The sequence below is a fragment of the Polypterus senegalus genome, chromosome 8 (genome assembly GCF_016835505.1).
Source record: "Polypterus senegalus isolate Bchr_013 chromosome 8, ASM1683550v1, whole genome shotgun sequence".
Lineage (NCBI taxonomy): Eukaryota > Metazoa > Chordata > Cladistia > Polypteriformes > Polypteridae > Polypterus > Polypterus senegalus.
The window spans coordinates 60,615,440-60,635,702 of record NC_053161.1 but is presented as its reverse complement, the minus strand read 5'-3'; the positions used below and the strand labels follow the sequence as shown (position 1 = coordinate 60,635,702).

The following is a 20,263-nucleotide window of genomic DNA, read 5'->3' as shown; positions in this document are numbered from 1 at the left end:
CTTCCTTGTAATAATAAATGCAATTTAAATGGGATTTCACCTACAAAACAAATAACCAAACTAAATGCTATCATTCCTTTCCCTTAGGTGATAATTCAATCGAAAGTATAGCTGTTGAGGTCGAAAAATCCACTCGTATCAAACCTTTCATAGGCGGGTACCGACATACGATGACAGGAGCTGAATTCCATCATGCAGCAGTGCAGACAATACCTAAGAAACGACCAGACAAAGAAATAGAGGAGTTCTGTAGAGACACACAGGTAGGCATTTTGGGTACATTTCTCCAATCTACTGCTGGAAGTACACCTTTTTTGTTTGCCCTAGAATAATTCATATTAAGTTGCAGATTTTATTAATTTTAATTTTACTAATTTTATTCTGGATTCTTTCACATTGGGTAGCTTATTTAGTTCATCATCATTTGATTTATACATAGGAAAGAAGTATTTGATGATGCTGCGGTGGGCTGGCACCCTGCCCAGGGTTTGTTTCCTGTCTTGCGCCCTGTGTTGGCTGGGATTGGCTCCAGCAGACCCCCGTGACCCTGTATTTAGGGTATAGCGGGTTGGATAATGAATGGATGGATGGATAGATGGATGATGGAAATACAGGGTGGTCCAGATCTAATTATGAAATTTTCATTACGCTATAACTTATTAAGTTTATTACTCCAAGCCTGTATCCAACTGAATGGAGCACAAGTGGGACATTACATGGAAAATCATTGAATTAATTCAATGTAAGTCCATTTTCGTTTATTACAAGATATTTCAAACAATTATTGTGTCTTATATTGCTTTCCAGCATTACATTAAAAGTTGCATAATTAGATCTGGACCACCCTATATAGTGGCAATCCGCTGTGCTATAAACCCATCAAGTTATCTTATCTTCTCAAAGCCTGTTAGGTACAGTGTCTATAAAACGTATTCAGCCCCTCGGAGGTTTTCATGTTTTACTGTCACATGAGCTTGAATCACAGTGGATTGAGTTTGTTTTTTTTGACACTGAGCCACAGAAAAACTCTTTCATGTCAAAGCGAAAAAAAAATCTCTACAAAGTGGTCTAAATTAATTACAAATACAAAACACAAAATAATTGATAATTCATCCCCTTAACATCAGTATTTATTAGATGCACCTTTAATGGCAATTCCAGCCTTGAGTCTGTGTGCACAGGATTCTCTCTGTCCACTTTGCACATCTAGACTTTGCCCTTTTTCTCCAGTCTTCATTAGGAAAACTGCTCAAGCTCTGTCAGCTTGAATGGAGATCACGAGTAAACACTCCACCCTTTATTGAATCTAGTCCCAAATTCTAGATGAGATGGAGATCTGGATTCTGAGCCGGCCACTCCATGAAATTAGAATTATTGTTTTTATGTCATTCCTGTTTTAGGTTTGGTTTCATGCTATACTAAGTATTGACTGGAAGGGAATGAATTCTTACTTGTTCAATTATTTTCTGTACCATATCTGTATTTAATTGAGATCGCTTTGCAGAGATCTCATTTCACTTTAACATTCAAGAGTCTTTTTCCATTGATCAGTGTCAAAAAAGCCAGAGTGATTCAATGTTGTACAACAATAAAATGTGAAAACTTCTAATGGGGGCACTGTATGTTCTTTGACCACTTCACTGCAGATATACTAATGGCTTTACCAGAATCCTAGCAGACAGATTCTTGGTGCATGCTATGGATATTCTTGTCTTGCTCAACTCTCTTCTCAGCTTGTCTTTCTATATTAAAGAGCCAGTGCTACGACTCCTTTATTGGAGCCATGTACCTGTGTATGATGCAATGAATCTCTGCATAGTTTTGCACTTTAACTCTTTCAAGGCTGATGTCAACTTTTATCAAAAGGAGGAGTTGATGATGGTAATCATCTGCAAACTGTGACAAAACCAACTGTTATGTTATAGTTGGTCTGTCGTTGCTAGAAGGAAAGTTAGCTTTATTGGTTTTGACTGAGATTTCCTGTATGAGTAACAAGGCGCAGACAATGGCAAAAATGGCACTGACATCTGGTGAGAGATCCAAGTGAATGCGTAAAGCAAAATACTCTGTGGATGACGTTTTTGCCTATTATCTTTGAAATGGACTATGATTTGTTAGACTCCGATTTTGATACAAGTGATCGAAAGCGAATGTGAGGTTCCAGCTTCAGCTGATTAGTCCCCAGCTAATTGTGGTGCTGCACAGGTTCATGTAGCTGACACTCCTAAGGCAATGTTCGCCTGGGAGGACTGCTACTTATAATGATAAGTGGAAGAAACCAGATTGTAATGCACTGTCACACATTCTTGGCAAATTGGGCAGCCACAGCATGCAGCAACAGATGTTTTATTTTGACTTCTGTGTGAAACCATTGCTTTTCAGAAAACTGTTTCTTGGAAAAAATATTCAGCCCTCAAAGATTTAATCTTATAATAATATACATATGGCTAATACATCCAGTGTCTCCTTGGTAGTTGTAGGCTAAGTCTTTTGAAAACAAATATAGAAGAGACATATTGTATGTAACTCACAAAATTTGTGGGAATATGTGACCTAATCTGGAAACATGATTAGAATTCAACTGCTGTTACTATAGCATTTAAACTAAAATGGTAAAATGTTCCTGTTACATGTGGGGTTCTGCAAGGATCCATTTTGTGGCCTGCTCCTTTTTCTTTGTATGCGTTGCCACTTTGTAGGATCCTAAGAAACTATAACATTGATTATCAGCACTATGCTGATGACACCCAAATCTATTTTCCTTTAAAAAATCTGGTGACAAGACACCATTAGCTTACCTTTTTTAATGTCTTCAGCATATAAAATGGTGGATGGCATCAAATTTTCTCCAATTAAATGAATCCAAAACAGAAGTTATTCTTGGTCCTTCCAAATCTACCAATATAATTGCAAATTATCTGGGCCCACCTATTCCATATTTTAGATCATATGTAAGAAATCTAAGTGTAATTTTTGACTCTGAACTTAAATTTGACAAATAGATAAATGCTGTTGTGAAGAACTGCTTTATTCAACTTAAGGTCTTTTTTTGTCATAAAATGACTTACAAAAGCTTATTCTTGCTTTTGTCTCCTCACCCCTGGATTACTGCAGTTCTCTTTATACTGGTATCTCTCAATCGTCTATCGTCAGTTGGTCCTGAATGTGGCTGCAAGGGTGTTGACTGGCACCAAAAAAAGAGAGCCTATCTCACCTTTTTCTGGTTTCCAGTACAGTATAGGGTGAATTTTAAGATTTAGTTATTTGTGTATAAGGTACTGCATGGCTGTGCTCCTTAATATATTGCTGAGTTTTGTACTCCATATCTACCATCCATGGCTGTCAGGTCCTTAGATAAGTTACTATTGTGCATTCCATGGACATGTCAGAAGCTAACTGATGACTGTGCTTTCGCAGCAGTGGCCCAGAGGCCTTGGAACAACTCTGCCTTACGAAATTAGTTTCTCCCTCAATGTATAGTTTTAAATCAAATTGAAAACCTATTTTTTTATTTACTGGCTTATGGTGCAAGTAAGGTGTTATTCTTAAAATGTGTCTAGACTTATTTACAAATGCTATGTATAGCATTTTAGTTATTTACTTATTTATTTGTATTTATATTATCTTATTTGTTTTTTTCAGTGAACTGTATTTTTACTGGATATTTGATTTTTTTAAAATTGTAAATACTTTAGTCAACTTGTAGTTGTGTTCGATGTCCTATATAAATAAAGCTGACTTGACTTGCCTTGAAAATGTTAAATGCTGTAACACAATTGACAAGAAACTTTAAAAAATGTGGTTCTCTTGAATGTTTAGACAGTCGATGAGAAGACTCAGCAACAGCAGACAAACAACACAACATCGACACAGATGAGCAAGATTGGGTGTTATGTGTCAAACATAACTGACAGATTGCTGGCTCCTGGAATGTACATGACAGCAGAAGAATACCATGCCAGAAGGCTTCACGCAGTAGGTTTTGTACTTTTAATTATTGCAGATTTCCTGATTTGTTATTAATTTACTGTATTGTAAAGAGTCAATGCTAAAAAATGGTAATTGTAGCAGAGGGTGGACTGCCTGGAGAGAATAGAGAGAGAGACAGTAGGTGAGAAAGCAGGCATAGTGGTAGGTAAGTGAGTGAGCAGCTACATATGCTAGACGGAGGCTCATGTCTGTTAAGTGAGGCCCAAAGGAGCACTTTCTTTGATATTTTTATTTTTGATATTCTTTGTACGTTTTCCTGTAATGTTAATTTTGTTAATAAAAGTATCATTTTTTTGTCGTATTTTCTTTCTTGGAGGTAGGTAGGAAGGGATGATATATATCTGTCCCTCTATTATCTCAACCATTTATGGTTAACGGGCCATGCCCATGGTCCTCTCACCTCTCATTTGTGTGAATGCTTTTGCCAGACACAGTTCCTGCACTCTCAGCTCTTATAAATTTTTACGTTTTCCTCATTTTAAGTTCCCAATAAAAGAAGACATTATATCCAAATCTTATTGAAGAATTTCATACTGAAGGGTTATCAACAGAAGAAATGAGTACATGGGCAATCCTAGCACCGAGAAACAATGAAGTCAAACGAATTAACGCAAAAATTGTTGATCGATTACATGGCAAATTGGTTAAATGCATATCAATAGACTATGCTGAAACAGTTGATGGTGATGGTGCAGAAGATGAAAACATCAACTTATATAACAATATCCCGTACAATATCTACAATCATTAACACCGTCTGGTCTTCCACCAGCCAAATTACTGTTGAAAGAAGGATGTAACATAATGTCATTGCGTAATTTATGTATGAGTGATGGGCTATGTAATAGGACAAGATTAGTTGTATTCAATATTGGTCCAACTATTCTGACATGTAAAATTTTAACAGGCGACAAGAAAGATAATGTAGTACATCATCTAAGGATAACATTAGGCACCAAAGGAGATCTTGATAAGCCATTTGTATTAAAACGTTTACCATTTCCCGTTAGAATGGCTATTGCCATGACAATTAACAAATCACAGGGACAAACATTCAAAAAAGTCGGTTTATTTATTAGAGAGAAAGAAACGATATTCACTCACGGGCAGTTACACGTTGTGTTGTCACGATGTAACTCCAAATAAGGAATCAAAATTCAATGCAATATTGATGAAAAGTTTATTCCAAAGTTTAAAAAGTATTTGCGTGTTAATTTCAAAGCCAAACAGAACGAAAACGTATAACACAACGAATACCTCCAACGCAACATGAAACATAATTTTCTTTTAATTTATTACGTTTTACTGTTTTTTACTATGGTTAATTACTCGCTGTAATGTAAAATAGTTAGGTCTATTATGCATATGTAACAATTCCGATGAAAATAACAATCTGTTTAAATTGTACATCCGCTTCCCCTTACGCGAGTGGCGGAGCCTTTGAAGTGGCTAGCTGGCAGTGCCCGCATGGGGGTTGGCGAGCGAAGTGAGCAGGGGGCCCTAGTCTTAAAAAAGCAAAACCCACACTGACATTTCTGTGCTTGATTGTTTTTATGATAAGGACTGTGTATTGAATATTAATTGAATTACTGTTGCCCTTAACAGCACCATATTCTTATAACATTTAGTAAATTTCTTAAAGGCAAAAATATGCATTTGTCGTCCACATCTTCACTGTGATTATTCTATGATTCCGATTGCCATCTTTTTGAAGTGTTCTACAACAACAACAACATTTATTTATATAGCACATTTTCATACAATTTATGCAGCTCAAAGTGCTTTACATGATGAAGAAAAACAAAAATGACAAAATAAATAAAAATTAGAATAATGAAACAGTAATTAACATAGAAAAAAAAGTAAGGTCCGATGGCCAGGGAGGACAAAAAAAAAAACTCGAGATGGCTGGAGAAAAAAATAAAATCTGCAAGTGTTCTAGGCCACGAGACCGCCCAGCTCTCTCTAGACATTCTACCTAACATCAATGACCTCAATCAGTCCTCATTGTATTCCGGGTTCTCATGGAAGAACTTGATGATGTCAATGTAGGGACATCACAGTGCTTTGAAGAGAAAGTAGGGGTTAGTACGGATTTTCTAGCCACCATGAATAATCATGATAATTAATTGAATATACAGATGAAGCTATGAGAAAGCCATGTTAAAGTATTGTGTTTTCAGCAGTATTTTAAAGTGCAAATTCCTATTGGCAAGCTATTCCAGAATTTAGGTGCATAACAGCAGAAGGCTGCCTCACCACTTCTTTTAAGTTTAGCTCTTGGAATTCTAAGCAGACACTCATTTGAAGATCTAAGGTTATAATTTGGAGTGTAAGGTGTAAGACATTCTGAAATATAAGATGGAGCGAGATTATTTAAGGCTTTGTAAGTTATAAGCAGGATATTAAAGTCAATTCTAAATGACACAGGTAACCAATGTAGTGACATCAAAACTGGAGAGATGTGCTCGGATTTTCTTTTCCTAGTTAAGATTCTAGCAGCTGCATTCTGCACTAGTTGCAATCGATTTATGTCTTTTTTGGGTAGTCCTGAGAGGAGAGCGTTACAGTAATCTTGTCAACTAAGAACAAGAGCGTGGATTAATTTCTCCGCATCTTGAAATGTTATAAGGGGTCTAACTTTTGCTATATTTCTTGAGTGGAAAAATGCTGTCCTAGTAATCTGATTAATATGCGATTTAAAATTCAGGTCACAGTCAACAGTGACCCCAAAATTCTTTACCTCCGTTTTAACTTGTAATCGCAGTGCATCAAGTTTATTTCTAATAACCTCATTATATCCATTATTGCCAACCAGTAAAATTTCTATTTTCTCTTTATTTAGTTTGAGAAAATTACTACTCATCCATTCAGAAACACAAGTAAGACATTGTGTCAGTGAATCAAGAGAGTCGGGGTCATCAGGCGCTATTGATAAGTACAGTTGTGTGTCATCAGCATAGCTATGGTAGCTCACATTTTACCCCAAGATAATCTGACCTAACAGAAGCATGTAAATCGAAAACAGCAGCTGACCCAGGATAGAGCCTTGTGGAACACCATATAGAACATTATGTGTCTTTGAAGTATAATTACCACAACTTACAAAGAATTTTCTACCTGCCAGGTAGGATTCAAATCAATTTAAGACACTACCAGAGAGGCCCACCCATGTGCTAAGGCAATTTCTAAGAATATTGAAATGGTATCGAATGCGGCACTCAGATCTAAGAGGATGAGAACAGATAAACGGCCTCTGTCTACATTTACCCGCAAGCCATTTACTACTTTAACGGGTGCAGTTTCTGTACTGTAATTTGTTCTGAAACCTGACTAAAACTTATCAAGAATAGCATGTTTATTGAGGTGGTCATTAAGCTGCATAATGACTGCCTTCTCAAGAATTTTACCTAAGAAAGGCAGGTTAGAGATGGGTCTAAAATTTTCAAAAGCAGAGGAGTCAAGATTATTTTCCTTGAGCAGGGGTTTAACTACAGCAGTCTTAAGACAGTCTGGGAAGACCCCCGTATCTAATGACGAATTTACTATGTCAAGAATACTATCAATGGATTTAGCAGACGATCAATCGTAGAGAATAAGACTCTGGGATTACTAGCATTGTTATTTATAATTCTAGAGAAATAACAGCACCTTTCAAGATGGACTATGTTGTTGTATCCTGTTATTTTAACCTTCAATATTTGATAATGGACAGTCACTTTAGTTTTTCTCCATTTACGCTCAGCTCTCCGGCATGTTCTCTTAAGATCAGACACTCTTTGGGTCTTCCACGATATAACAGTACTAGAAGATTTTTTAACTATCTTTTCAGCTGCGACTATGCCAGCAGCAGCTCTCACCTTAATATTAAAAATTTCCACCTTACTATTTACATTATTCTCACTATTGTAGTAAACACTACAAATGGACTGGTTGCTTAAAATGTTTGTAAATTTTGAAGCTGCTGAATCAATGAAGAGTTTTTTAACAATATACTTCTCGTGAATATATTCTATCATCAGTTCTATATTAAATAGTAACAGAAAATGGTCTGATAGATCAACATCAATGATCTGCGTCACATCAACTTTTAGTCCTTTGGTAATTACTAAGTCTAACGTATGACCTGCTTTGTGTGTAGGCTGACTAACGAGCTGTCTCAAATCAAAAGAGTTCAGGAGGTTCATGAATTATTTTACTTTCGGGTCACACTGATTATCGATATGAAAATTAAAGTCACCGATTATTAGGAGTGTGTTATAGTTCGTAATTATAATTGACACCAAGTCTGAGAATTCCTCAAAGAAAGACGCATTGTATTTAGGAGGTCTATACACAGTGTGGCTGTAGGGGGCACTATTGATCCCTCGAACCCTCAGGTACCACGCCAAATACCAGGTAAAAGTCCAACAATTATTATTTATTATAATAATCAAGTGCACAAAGCACCACCACTCCACTATTCTCAATAAACAATACTAAATAATCAATAAACCAATCCTCCGACTCCCAGACGCGTTGCCCACCTTCCACCCAGCTCAGCTCAACGCTCTGGTGTTTCCTTGTCCTTTTTATAGTCCACGACCCGGAAGTGCTCCTTGACTTGCAGTCCATGTGATTTCCTAGCACTTCCGGGTCAAATCAAAACTCTTCTTTCTTTGTCAGCCCAGAAGCACTTTATTCCTTCTGTCCTCGTGACCGGCAAGTACTTCCGGGCTGTAGGAACACCAAAAGCCTCCCTGCAGCGTCCCCTGGCGGCCCCGACGTTATCCAGCAGGGCTGTGTATTACAACTCCAAAGTCCATGATGCCCTGCTGGAATTCGGGGCATCTTCACATTGCAGGGAGGGCTCCATCTGGCGGCTTGGGGGTCTTGGCCGGGATAAACTGCCGGGCATAGTCCACAACGGATAATACTGCAAACTGAGAAGCTCCATGAATAACAACAAAAACAAATTAATTCAATAACTCAAAAGTTCTTGAATTTGCCAAAGCCGACATCTTTACACTTTAACCGGCTCGAGTAAATGTTTGCTAAGCCACTGCCTTTCTTACCTTGGCGATCCGCATGAGCAATGTTGTAATTCAGAGGCGCAGACTCGATTAAAACAGCCGCACCATCTGAGCTAAACCACGTTTCACTTAGTGCAATAAAATCAATTTTCCTATCACTAATAAGATCGTTGATGGAAAACGTCTTCTTGGTTAATGCTCTAACATTTAATACAGCCATATTTAATGTTTCGGAAGAGCAGAACTGAATTGTATGTGTGTTATGGGTATTTGAGATAGAAATTAAGTTATTTTTATTAGCGCCATTCTGTGCATATTTTTTATTTAATCTATAATCTGTTTTTATAGTTTTAATGCATTGTTCATCTAGATGTGTAATTATAATTAAATGATTTGGATTTATGCCGGACTGCCTAGATTTTTTACATGCACTGAAGTTAGTTATTAGAGTGTTAATGCAGTGCACTTTTGAGGAAGATTTTCTTATCGAAATATCACAAGCATAACGGAAAAATAGAAAGTAAAAAAAATAAAAAGTAAAAATAGAAAGTCAAGAGAGAGTTCTACCTTCATAAAAAACTGTGTAAATTTTATCTTGGTAAATGACAGCCAAAGGCAAATTAATTCTGACTTTTTCATTATCTAGCTTTGTATGTGGTTGATTCTACATGTGAGATGCTGTCTAGAAACTGTTGGTCCTTCACTTAAAAATTATTAAAGGGACTTGGACTGGTCTGATGTAAAAAATCTTAACAATGAAGTTCAATAGCATTGTAACTTGGACAAACTTGCTTATTATCTAAACGCAAAACAAGAAAGATTTATGAAAGATACAAATTTATGTATTTAATTATTTATAGAACTTACAGTATGTAAAAAGCTAAATTTGCCCCTGTATATATGTATATCCATCCATTATATCCTGACTACAGTCTTCACAGGGGTCTGCTGGAGCCAATCCCAGTCAACACAGGGCACAAGGCAGGAAACAAATCCCGGGCAGGGCGCCAGCCTACTGCAGGGCGCACACACACCCACACACTAGGGACAATTTAGGATCGCCAATGCACCTAACCTGCATGTCTTTGGACTGTGGGAGGAAACAGGAACACTTGGAAGAAACCCACACAGACACGGGGAGAACATGCAAACTCCATGCAGGGAGGACCTGGGAAGTGAACTCAGGTCTCCTAACTGCGAGGCAGCACCACTACCCACTGTGCCACCATGCTTCCCTATGTATATATAACCCCAGCTGCAAATATGCAAACCGTATCATAGACCTTCTCTTCCATATATATATATACTAGGGGGCTGTGCCACCTACTCGCTTCGCATGCCCACCCCACAATCCCCACCCCCGGGGGCGCACTTCAGGTTAGCCACTTGTCTCTGCCGCTTGCGTTGTGAAGGGGGTGTGGGGGCTAAACGCATTCTAAGGAGAGGCAGACGGATCAGCTGCTGGCTGTCTGCTAGCTGCTACCGAGCTGAGTGTTCTGCTTGTCGCGCTGCGTGACAATCAATTAATAGCCTGTACAGCAGCTGTCCTTTTGTCTCACTTCCTTGTCTTGTGGGATGTTAAAGTGTCTCTGAGAAATTGTTTGTAAGTAGGGCGTGACGTGCAAGAAATCTCACGGGACTTCAAAGTGTCTCTCCGAGATGATCACGTTGCTGTCACAGTAAGGACAGTCTTTGCTATCCAATTCATCATACAACATTAATTTTGTGCAGTACTGTTTGTGGTGAATGTGTAAAGCTAGTGTTTTGCAAAAATGTACATTTCATTAACTTAAAAGGTTAATTCTTTCTCAGTGTCACACAGTAAGTCAGTGGTTTTTTTGTATCTGCTATCTAAAGGTTTGCAGTCTGATATCAGAGTCGCCAGGCTGCACAGCCTCACTAGAATATTTTTGCTTGAATGTTTTAACACTTGCAACAGAAATGGTTCACTGATTATCTTCAAGTCAAACATTTAGACAGCACTGGTGAATTGCCTGCCACGTGTTTTATAACTGATCTCTCAGTTAACTGACAAAATTACCTAAGATGTAAGTATTGGACGCTCCCAGTCCTCATCGCTAAAGCACAAGCGGCTTCTTGAAAAATCTCAACTAGATTTCATCAGAAAACTACCCCATAAAAAAATACGGTATCACTTTTAACATGTTTTATATGATTTAGTCATATAAATTTTGTCAATATGATTGTAAGAAAGATGCACCTGACTGACTAATGTTGTGGCATGCTGGGTCAATTTTTATTTAACAAAATTTGTATCACATTTTATCGTAAACGGATACTTTTGTTTTTTTTTTTAAAGACGCTGGTCATTCAGACTCATACCAGGCGCTGGCTGGCCACCAGGTATGTTCAGCAACTGAGAAAACAGAAAATGCTCTACCTGGAGTGGGTCGAGCAGGAAGCATTGAGAAGGAAGCTTGAAAAAGAAAACCGCATGAAAAGAGATTTCGAGAGGAGAATGAATCCAAAAACAAAGGAAGACTTTGAACTTGTGTTCAGTACCTTGGAACGTAAGTGTGTAGTTTTCATTAACACTAGTATACTAGTTTATGTTGCTATGGTAAGGAAGTGAACTCTCCTGTTATGTCATAGGATTCTGAAACTTTCTGAACTAAACTTGAGGCTCATAACCGTACTCTTCAATTATGAGTAAAGAAGAAGAATTTCTGTATCAACCTTGTTATTTTTCATCTTTCTAAAAACTAGAAATTTTCCTTTAATATCATTGGAGCTACTTTACTCATTATTAATCCATCACAGAACTCCTCTGTGGCAACATACAACAGTTAATAAACTCAAGATAAGCCAGTTGGTGCTGTTCTTTTTTTAATGCTAGTAAAATGAGGCTGGTGTATTGACCAGATATTTACTGTGTGTCCAAGACATTACTCCAGCCTAAGAAAAACTTTATCATCAATTTACTGGGCCAATGAACACTGTCAAATAACTAAACAGCATGTGTTTGGCCTAGAGGAAAGAACAGTGGAGAACCTGAAGATACCTCACTTACGGCTCAGAAGTGATGGATTGATGACCTGTCTGTCTGCAAAGAACAGAAACACATATAAATGTGAGAATGAAAGACAGGGAGTTTAGCATCTTCACTTTACTTTTAGCACTCATCCATTTTCTTTGAAATCGGGAGCAGTCCTGCATATATATGTTTGGTTACTTCTTATTGTCTCCACGTACGAAATAAGAAATTGGGTTAGTTTTTGTTCGTTGTCTTGTTTTTGTTAATTGAGTTTTAATTCCACTACAGCCCCTACAGACTTCAGGTACTGATCTAGGATGTTGCACTTGGCCTTGCAGGTTGGTTTTAATATGATGCCTTATTCTAAACCACATTCTTATCTAGTGCACCTCAACAAGAGCTTCTTTCCATTTTAGGAATGGTGATGCTTTGTTTCTTCACCCAGGGAATTCCATTTTTTTATTGTCTATAGCAATTTTTTCCTAGCTTTCATAGCCTGTTCCTTTAATCTGACAGTTAAAGTTCACCTCTCTTGGTATTCCGAGCTGAGAGTATGTCTTCTTTCTCATTTATTCTGACTTGGTGTACCTGGCCTGAAGCCTAACTGAGCTGTTTTCCGTTTATTGTAATGACTTAGCTCTTGTTAAAATCTGACTTGTTATTCTATACTTTCTTTTTTGAGACATTAAAAAATGTTATTAACTGAGTGAGTCTTGCTTTGCATTAGAAAACGTATAAAAAAATGTTTATTCAATTTTTAAAAATGAATTTGGGAAGCAATCATCACAATGTTATGATATACCCACCTATTTGATATGAGTCTGTTCATTTTAGGTTTTTTTTTCCTGAGTTTTTTACTTCGAATATGACTGTTACGAAATGGGACTAAAGTCAAAAACTACATTTAGTTTAAGAAAAGTATGAGAGCTCATTCATTCATCAAACCCAATAATTCCAGTTCTGCAGTAAAACCATATTGTCACTTGATTCAAGACTAAGTGGAGTTGAAGATTGTCCAGCAAACACTGGCTTCCTGGACACGCCTACTCACAATAGTTAATTTATTATTGGCAATTAAATTGACATTTTTCTTGAAATAGCAAGACATCAGAATACATGGGTCTAAGCAGAAAAAATGTACACAGTCATTAATTTGAACCCAGTGAGCTCTGGGACAAAAGCAGTAAACCCACTGGACCAGCATGCTGCCTTTCACATAACTTACTTAGGAAGAGTAAATGCCATTGTTTTCGCTAATCAAGTTAAGTTTGGGAAATGCTCTATCCTGTGTCTTAAGATAGTTTCAGATGTTCAGTGTAAGTCAATCTGTCGTACAGTTAAAGAGTCGCCTTTGACTTACTCTGTTCTCAGTGTGTAGAATAGTGTTTGAAGATTTGGGTGAAGACTGAACATCCCATTTTCCTGTGTTTATGCCTTCTTTTGTGTTTGTTTCATGTTGCATTCTGGCTTCCTAATCTGCTGCCCTAGACATTGCAACTTCACAAAAGAATGTTAATAAATGTAAATGAATGCAAATTGGTAATTTGCTTACTAACAATTAGTAAGCATTTTGCATACAAAATTTAACAATATAACAATATCATTTGTATATGCTTAGCTAGCTAGCTAGCTAGCTAGATAGATAGATAGATAGACAGGCAGGCAGGCAGGCAGGCAGGCAGGCAGGCAGGCAGGCAGGCAGACAAAACTTTATCTGTCTCCAGGGGGAGAACTGGCTTTTTACAGAAGCTCTTTAAATAAAAAAATACATAAATAGGTAGATAAATAAATATATATACACCTACAATATGGCCTGAACACACACCAGAATTACTAAAAAAGAAGACCATTTTTAAAAGAAAATGTCTGACTTGGCTGTCACAGTCCCAGTGAGGCATTATGCAGGCATACTGCTCTTGGTATAAAGGAGCCCCCATAGTGTTTCTTGACACACTTCTGCTGAATAATTTGTTGGCTGAAAGTCCTCAGTGGTAGTGTGTCAGAGCGAGGATGTGCAGAATCGCTCATAATGGCACTCTGTTTTGTTTTAATACTCTTCTTTCATTTGTTGTCTGTAGGTTTTAGATATAAAAATATTTGCAACATCTGAAACTGTTCCACCCAATTTTTTTTCTTCTTAACTAAAGTATCCATTGCTATCCAAGATGATTGATTCAGGTCTATGATTGTAAAACAGGCCATTGGAGTCTCGGCATAATCACTTGACTACAATAAAAAAAACATTCCCATGCATTAAAAAAAAATTTAAAATCTTCTCTTTTCTTCAGAATGGAGACAGGAGGAGATGGACCGCATCAATGCAACTCTTACAGGGACGGACAGGAAGGCAGCATTGTGTGTTCTGCTGGAGCAGGAATCACAGATTATTGCCTGCATAGGAAGACACAAACTGACTGCAGGTGATGAGAATGTGAAAAAGTCTGTCAAAGCCTTTTTGGAGAAGGTTAGTAAAAATAAGAGAAATTCCACTCTAGAAAAGTATTTCATAACCAATTCTAAGGAAGAGAGAACAAAAATGCAAATGAAATGACATGTTTTCATTCCATGATTTATGCAAGCAATCAGTGTTTGCTTTCTTTTTCAACAAATGTCACAGTTGGATTAGCTATATAGTATTTTAAAAAAAGGAAAGCAAATTCTGGATATAGTTATCCAGAAGAATTGGAGTTTAAAGTAAGTGTGGTTGCTAGTAACTATACCCTTTTCATACAATTTAAATAAATCTATGCTTATTACCAGTTTATTAGCAATCAGATTGTGCTTCTCTCACTCAGAATATTGAACCAATGTAGAAAACCTTTTATTGAAAGGCACTGCTGTCTGCTGCTCCATTACAGGATAATTTTGTACCCAAACCCTCCTTTAATTATATAGCATTTAAGTTTTAGAAGTCAATGCATATGATACCCCCAGCGATCTTTATATTATAATTACTAGGGGACTTTGCCCCCTGTTCACTTCACTTGCCAACCCCCAGGCCGGTGCTATGCGCTAGCCTCTTTGCAGTTCTTCCGCTTGCGTATGGAGATGCGGATGTACAATTTAAACAGATTTCTATTTTCATGGGTATTGTTACATATGCATAATAGAACTATTTTGCATTACAGCGAGTAATTAACCTTATTAAAAAATAGTAAAACAAAATAATTTGAAAGTAAATTATGTTTCATGTTGCGTTATTCGTTGAGTAATACAATTTCATTCTGTTTGGCTTTGCAGTTAACATGGAAATACTTTTTAAACTTACACTTTTACTGTAAAACTTCAGTTAAAACAATTTTTTGAATTAAATTTTCATCAATATCGCATTGAATTTTGATTCTGTGTTTGTACTTTCATCGTGACAAGGCAACATATAACTGCCTGTGATTGAATTTCGTTTCTTTCTCTCAATTAAATAAAAATTACTTTTTCGAATATTTGGCTCAGAGATTTGTTAATTGTATTCTAACAGGAAACTGTTAACGTTTTAATACGAATGGCCTATCAAGACCTCCTTTGTTGTGTAATGTTATCCGCAGAAGATTTACTACATTACCTTTCTTGGATACAGCCATCTTTCTACAGTGTGTTAACGGTTGTAGATATTCTTCGGGATATTGTAAGTTAATGTTTTCATGTTCCGCACAATCATCACCATCTGTTTCAGCATAGTCTATTGATACATATTTAACCAATTTGCTGTGTAACCGATCGACATTTTTGGCGTAAATTCGTTTGACTTCATCGTTTCTCGGTGCTAGGATTACCTGTGTACTTATTTTTTCTGTTGATAACCCTTTGTGATGAAATTCTTCAATAAGATTTGGACATAATATGTCTTCTTTAATTGGGAACTTAAAGTGAGACAAACGTTAAAATTTATAAGAGCTGAGAGAGCAGAAACTGTGACTGACAAAAGCATTCACACGAATGAGAGGTGTGAGTATTGTGTGAGTGGTTGAATATGCTTAGGAGGGCGTGACTTGAAAAAATGTCATGGCCAAAGTCTCGCGGGACTTGAAAAAATCTCTTCAAAAAAGTCTTGTCTTGTCACAGGATTATTTTTTAAACAATAGAGAGATACATTTGCACCTTTTGATCAATGTTTGCATGGACTGGGTGTTGGTCAGGGTAGTGGGGTTCAGCAGCTGTGGGGCGATCTTCGATGGAGGCTCAGATCGGGACTCTCGAGAGACTGAGTGAGGGGTCCAAGTGTCTGGGCTTGTGAGGGTCCTGATATAAACCAACATCCCTAGACTACCTTTGGCAGTCCTGAGAAGGAGACTTTTCTCTCAATATCTCAGATAAAGAACATAATTCAATATTTCACAACATTCATTCTTCTTAAATTTGTGCAAAACACACTTTAATTTAATTCAGTTGAAAATCGTTCACCAGAAAGACCTCTCCATACATCAAAGATTGAAGTCCCAAGGAGCTCTGGCCTGGGACTGTCCAAAAATTAAAGCCCTTTTGGGAAACGATTTTTTCTTATCTGTCAGACATTTTAGGAATTATGATAACTGCAGATCATCTTACAGGAGCCTTGGGAGTTATTTTCGAATGTTTGGTGATGCAGGTAGTGCAGCATAGTGATTAACGCTTTGTATTTCAAATGCTGCAGTCATGGGTTCAAATCCTACAACTGACACTGTGTAACCATGACCAAGTCATTTCACCTGCCTGTGCTGTAATTGGAGAAACAAAACAAATGCAACCAACTGTATCTCAAATGTTGTAAATCACCTTGGATAAATGCATCAGCAACTTACAAATTAAAAACACAACCATTTCTTACATTATGTTGTCAGTGTGTCAACTAATTCTGCTCAACCGGAAGAATCGTAAAGAACCATCTATAACTCAATGGGAAAATATTTTATATAAACTTTAATTAAATCAAATTTTCATTCTGTAGAACTGTTCAGAAGTTCTTAAGGATTTGGCAACAATTTATGAATGTTATTCTGAAATAAGTCTGCTGAGGCCCTGCCTCTGACTCTAGTAAACCCCTGCTATTTTAATTAATAACTGGTTATACAATACAGAAAGTCTCTTTTTATTACTAATTTGCTCTCTGTTCTGGGTGAGGGTATGGGTTTTAGTGTGGTTTATGATTATTAATCGTATTCGTTTCTATGATATATTGTTACAATTATTTCTGATTGAACAGATCCTTTAAATCTTGCCATTTTGTTTTACTGGGACTTATGTCAGATTGTCATACTATTAAACTTCTCTTGTAATGAAATGATTTGGTAAAAAATAAATCTTGATTAAAAAAAAAACTCCATGAGATAGGAAATGCTTAACTGATATATTGGGCTCCACTTCTAAACTGTGGAAATGCAAAGGAAACCAGCAGACTTTAAAATTTTACATGTTTGTTTTGCTTATCAAAATAATCTGCCCTAAGCAATAGATAAAAATAAATATGACTGAATAATTTTAGCTAATCATTACATACAGTAATACCAGAAAAATCAGAACTGTACTATAAATAAAGACTTTTATGAATTGATCAAGAATTAAAACATATTTTACTTTAATGGTTTATGATATGGCACTATACTTTTTTGCATGCATAATTGCAATTATTTGCCAAATATTTTATACTTGTACTTTTATTTTTTTTTTTGCAGTGTGCTGCAATAAAGAAATGGAAGCGATTTGATGGTAAAATAGTTGAAATGGATACACCCGACACCATTCGAGCCAGAGAGCTCAAAGATTTGTATGCCAGTGTAAACATGACCTCCCTAACCCAAGAAGAGAGACTGGATGTGCTTTTAATCCTGAAGCACACCGTACAGGTATTTTGTTTTATGTGCATTCAGTTTGGAAAACAAATTGTAACCATTTATACTTGTGTCCGAACAATATTTTACTCTCACTCTGGGTTCCATTTCTAAGTTCATAGTTGCAAATGTATATTGCAATCAAGTAGCTCATGGGTGACCCATTAAATTTAAACTTACACCATCTGTTCCCCTTGTTTTGGATCTGAGGACACCACTTCTGCCCTACATCTCCCTCTATCCCTTTTTGCTTCTAGCAAAGTAACACCTACACTCTCAGCCACAGCGTGTGGCATCAGCACTTTAGGATTATAGGGTAGCACATTTGCTAAACATTGAGCTTCACATCTTCCTTGAACTTCTCCAAACTTTCTCTTTCTTCTTCACACCTCACTATACTTGGAAAATGTGATCACATCTCTTGTTTCCTGTCTAGGACACCACCTCTTCCTCAGTCATCTGTCCACCCTATTGGTTAGTGGTAATGTCAATCACTTTTGCTGCATCATTCATTTGCATAAAACCACCTCCAAATTCAGCACAGAGCATATTCTTTAGCATATTAAATAAAAAAACGCAGGTCACCTGATTTTCTTTTTTCTATAACATCACCAAATTTCAATCAAATCAGTTAAAGGGTTTTAAAGATTTTGGGATATTTAGTTTTTCTGTTGTGAAGTGGGGTTACCCTTAAATATTAATATATCATAATGTCCTTTCTTAGTAGATGCCTACTGCCTGAGACGTACCATCCTGCAAAATTTTAGCTTTTAAATTAAAGAAAAATGTGATTTTTTGGATGAGTGACTGAGTCAGTCAATCATTCAGCTTTACATTATCTTTATATATAATACGCTACAGTGGCTGTTCATTTGTCTGTCCAGGATTTTAAATCACCTGTAGATCGCAAACCATTTGACCTATTAACCTGAAATTTGGTATACAAATACTACGTGATGTCCACTATCTGCCTTCTGCGTGATGATTGACCTCCAAGGTTATTCCTCTTTTTATTTTTACTATATTTTATTGTAGAATCAACTCTCGGCAGCAGCCAGAAGGACGCCCGTGCTGCACACAAGTACGGGCGCCATTCTCATCCCTACCAACTTCACCCTCACTTCACCTACCCCTTCATATCTTAAATCACTCTTGAGGAAGATTGAAGACTTGAGTGCCAGCTTAAGTGTGCCATTAGTGGTATATAACTATTGTTAAGTAGATTGCCTCACTTGTTTAGGAACCTTATGGCATCTTGAATAGGTTTGGAGCACTGCATGGGCACTGCCATGCAACTTAGACTTAGAGTCTTTAAAAGCTTGAATTCTGCTTGAGGGCAAGAAGAGGACCAGGAGATGAAATGTATTCAATACCAGATATGTGTCAGAACCTTCATGATGAAACCTTTTTGCACCAATGCCTAATCGGTAACCAGAAATCAAAGTCAGAGAAAAAAACATTAAGATTGGAAGCCAGAACTGAGATGCAGTTATTATAAAGTGTTACCTAGTGGTTTTATTCAAATCACAGATACAGAATGAGTCTTTGCTCTGAATTTGAAGGGTCACACTGATGATGCAAGGTGCTGCTCCTTTGCCGCCCAGAAGCAGTGTGCTGGTAATGGAAATCATAACATGGCAGTGCCCAATCACAAAACAAAATAATGTCGTGGTGCAGTTAATTCATTAATTATTATATTCAGGAAATATTATAATGCAACTAAACTGCACAGAAAATTTCTGAAAAAAGCAAGCCATATTCCTATGTATATTTTTGTTCTAAAAAAAGAGAAAAAATTCTCAAAAGTGAAAAAACAAAAAGAAAGACATGAATCTGTTAAAAGTGATATGAAAGAAATCCATCCATTGTCAAGCCCATTCTGACCAGTTATTTGATATTGGTAAGACGGAGAACAGTTCTGGCAGCATCATGTACAAATGAGAAGGTAGTTCTGGATGGGACACCAGGTCACTGCAAGGTACACTGACACACACACACACAAATTTTACTGTGGCAAAAGAGTCACCACTTAACCTAACTCCTCAGTTTTAAGACTTACTGTCACCCTTTGCAATCGGATTTTCGACTTAATAAGCCATTGACCTGTGTGGATAGGCATCATATCCTCCACGCTATTGTGATTGGTGCTAATTATTCATTTTCATTTTTTTAATGTGGTGGCACATTGGTAGCGCTGCTGCCTTGCAGTTAGGAGACCCGGGTTCGCTTCCCAGGTCCTCCCTGCTTGGAGTTTGCATGTTCTCCCCGTGTCTGCGTGGGTTTCCTCCCACATTCCAAAGACATGCAGGTTAGGTGGATTGGCGATTCTAAATTGGCCCGTGGGTGTGTTTGTGTGTGTCCTGCGGTGGGTTGGCACTCTGCCTGGGGTTTGTTTCCTGCCTTGTGCCCTGTGTTGGCTGGAATTGGCTCCAGCAGACCCCCGTGACCCTGTGTTTGGATTCAGC

General features: G+C 37.2%; 1 protein-coding gene across 1 annotated transcript in view; it reads left to right on the top strand.

Annotated features, from left to right (window-relative positions):
- The window catches only part of LOC120534555 (IQ and ubiquitin-like domain-containing protein), a 76,493-nt gene that overhangs the window by 8,383 nt on the left and 47,847 nt on the right, over positions 1 to 20,263 (top strand). Inside the window, exons 2-6 of the mRNA XM_039762149.1 lie at positions 88 to 263; positions 3,820 to 3,975; positions 11,323 to 11,533; positions 14,286 to 14,461; positions 17,643 to 17,813. Of these exons, the coding sequence (XP_039618083.1) occupies positions 88 to 263; positions 3,820 to 3,975; positions 11,323 to 11,533; positions 14,286 to 14,461; positions 17,643 to 17,813 (890 nt within the window). The remainder of the gene's footprint in view (positions 1 to 87; positions 264 to 3,819; positions 3,976 to 11,322; positions 11,534 to 14,285; positions 14,462 to 17,642; positions 17,814 to 20,263) is intronic.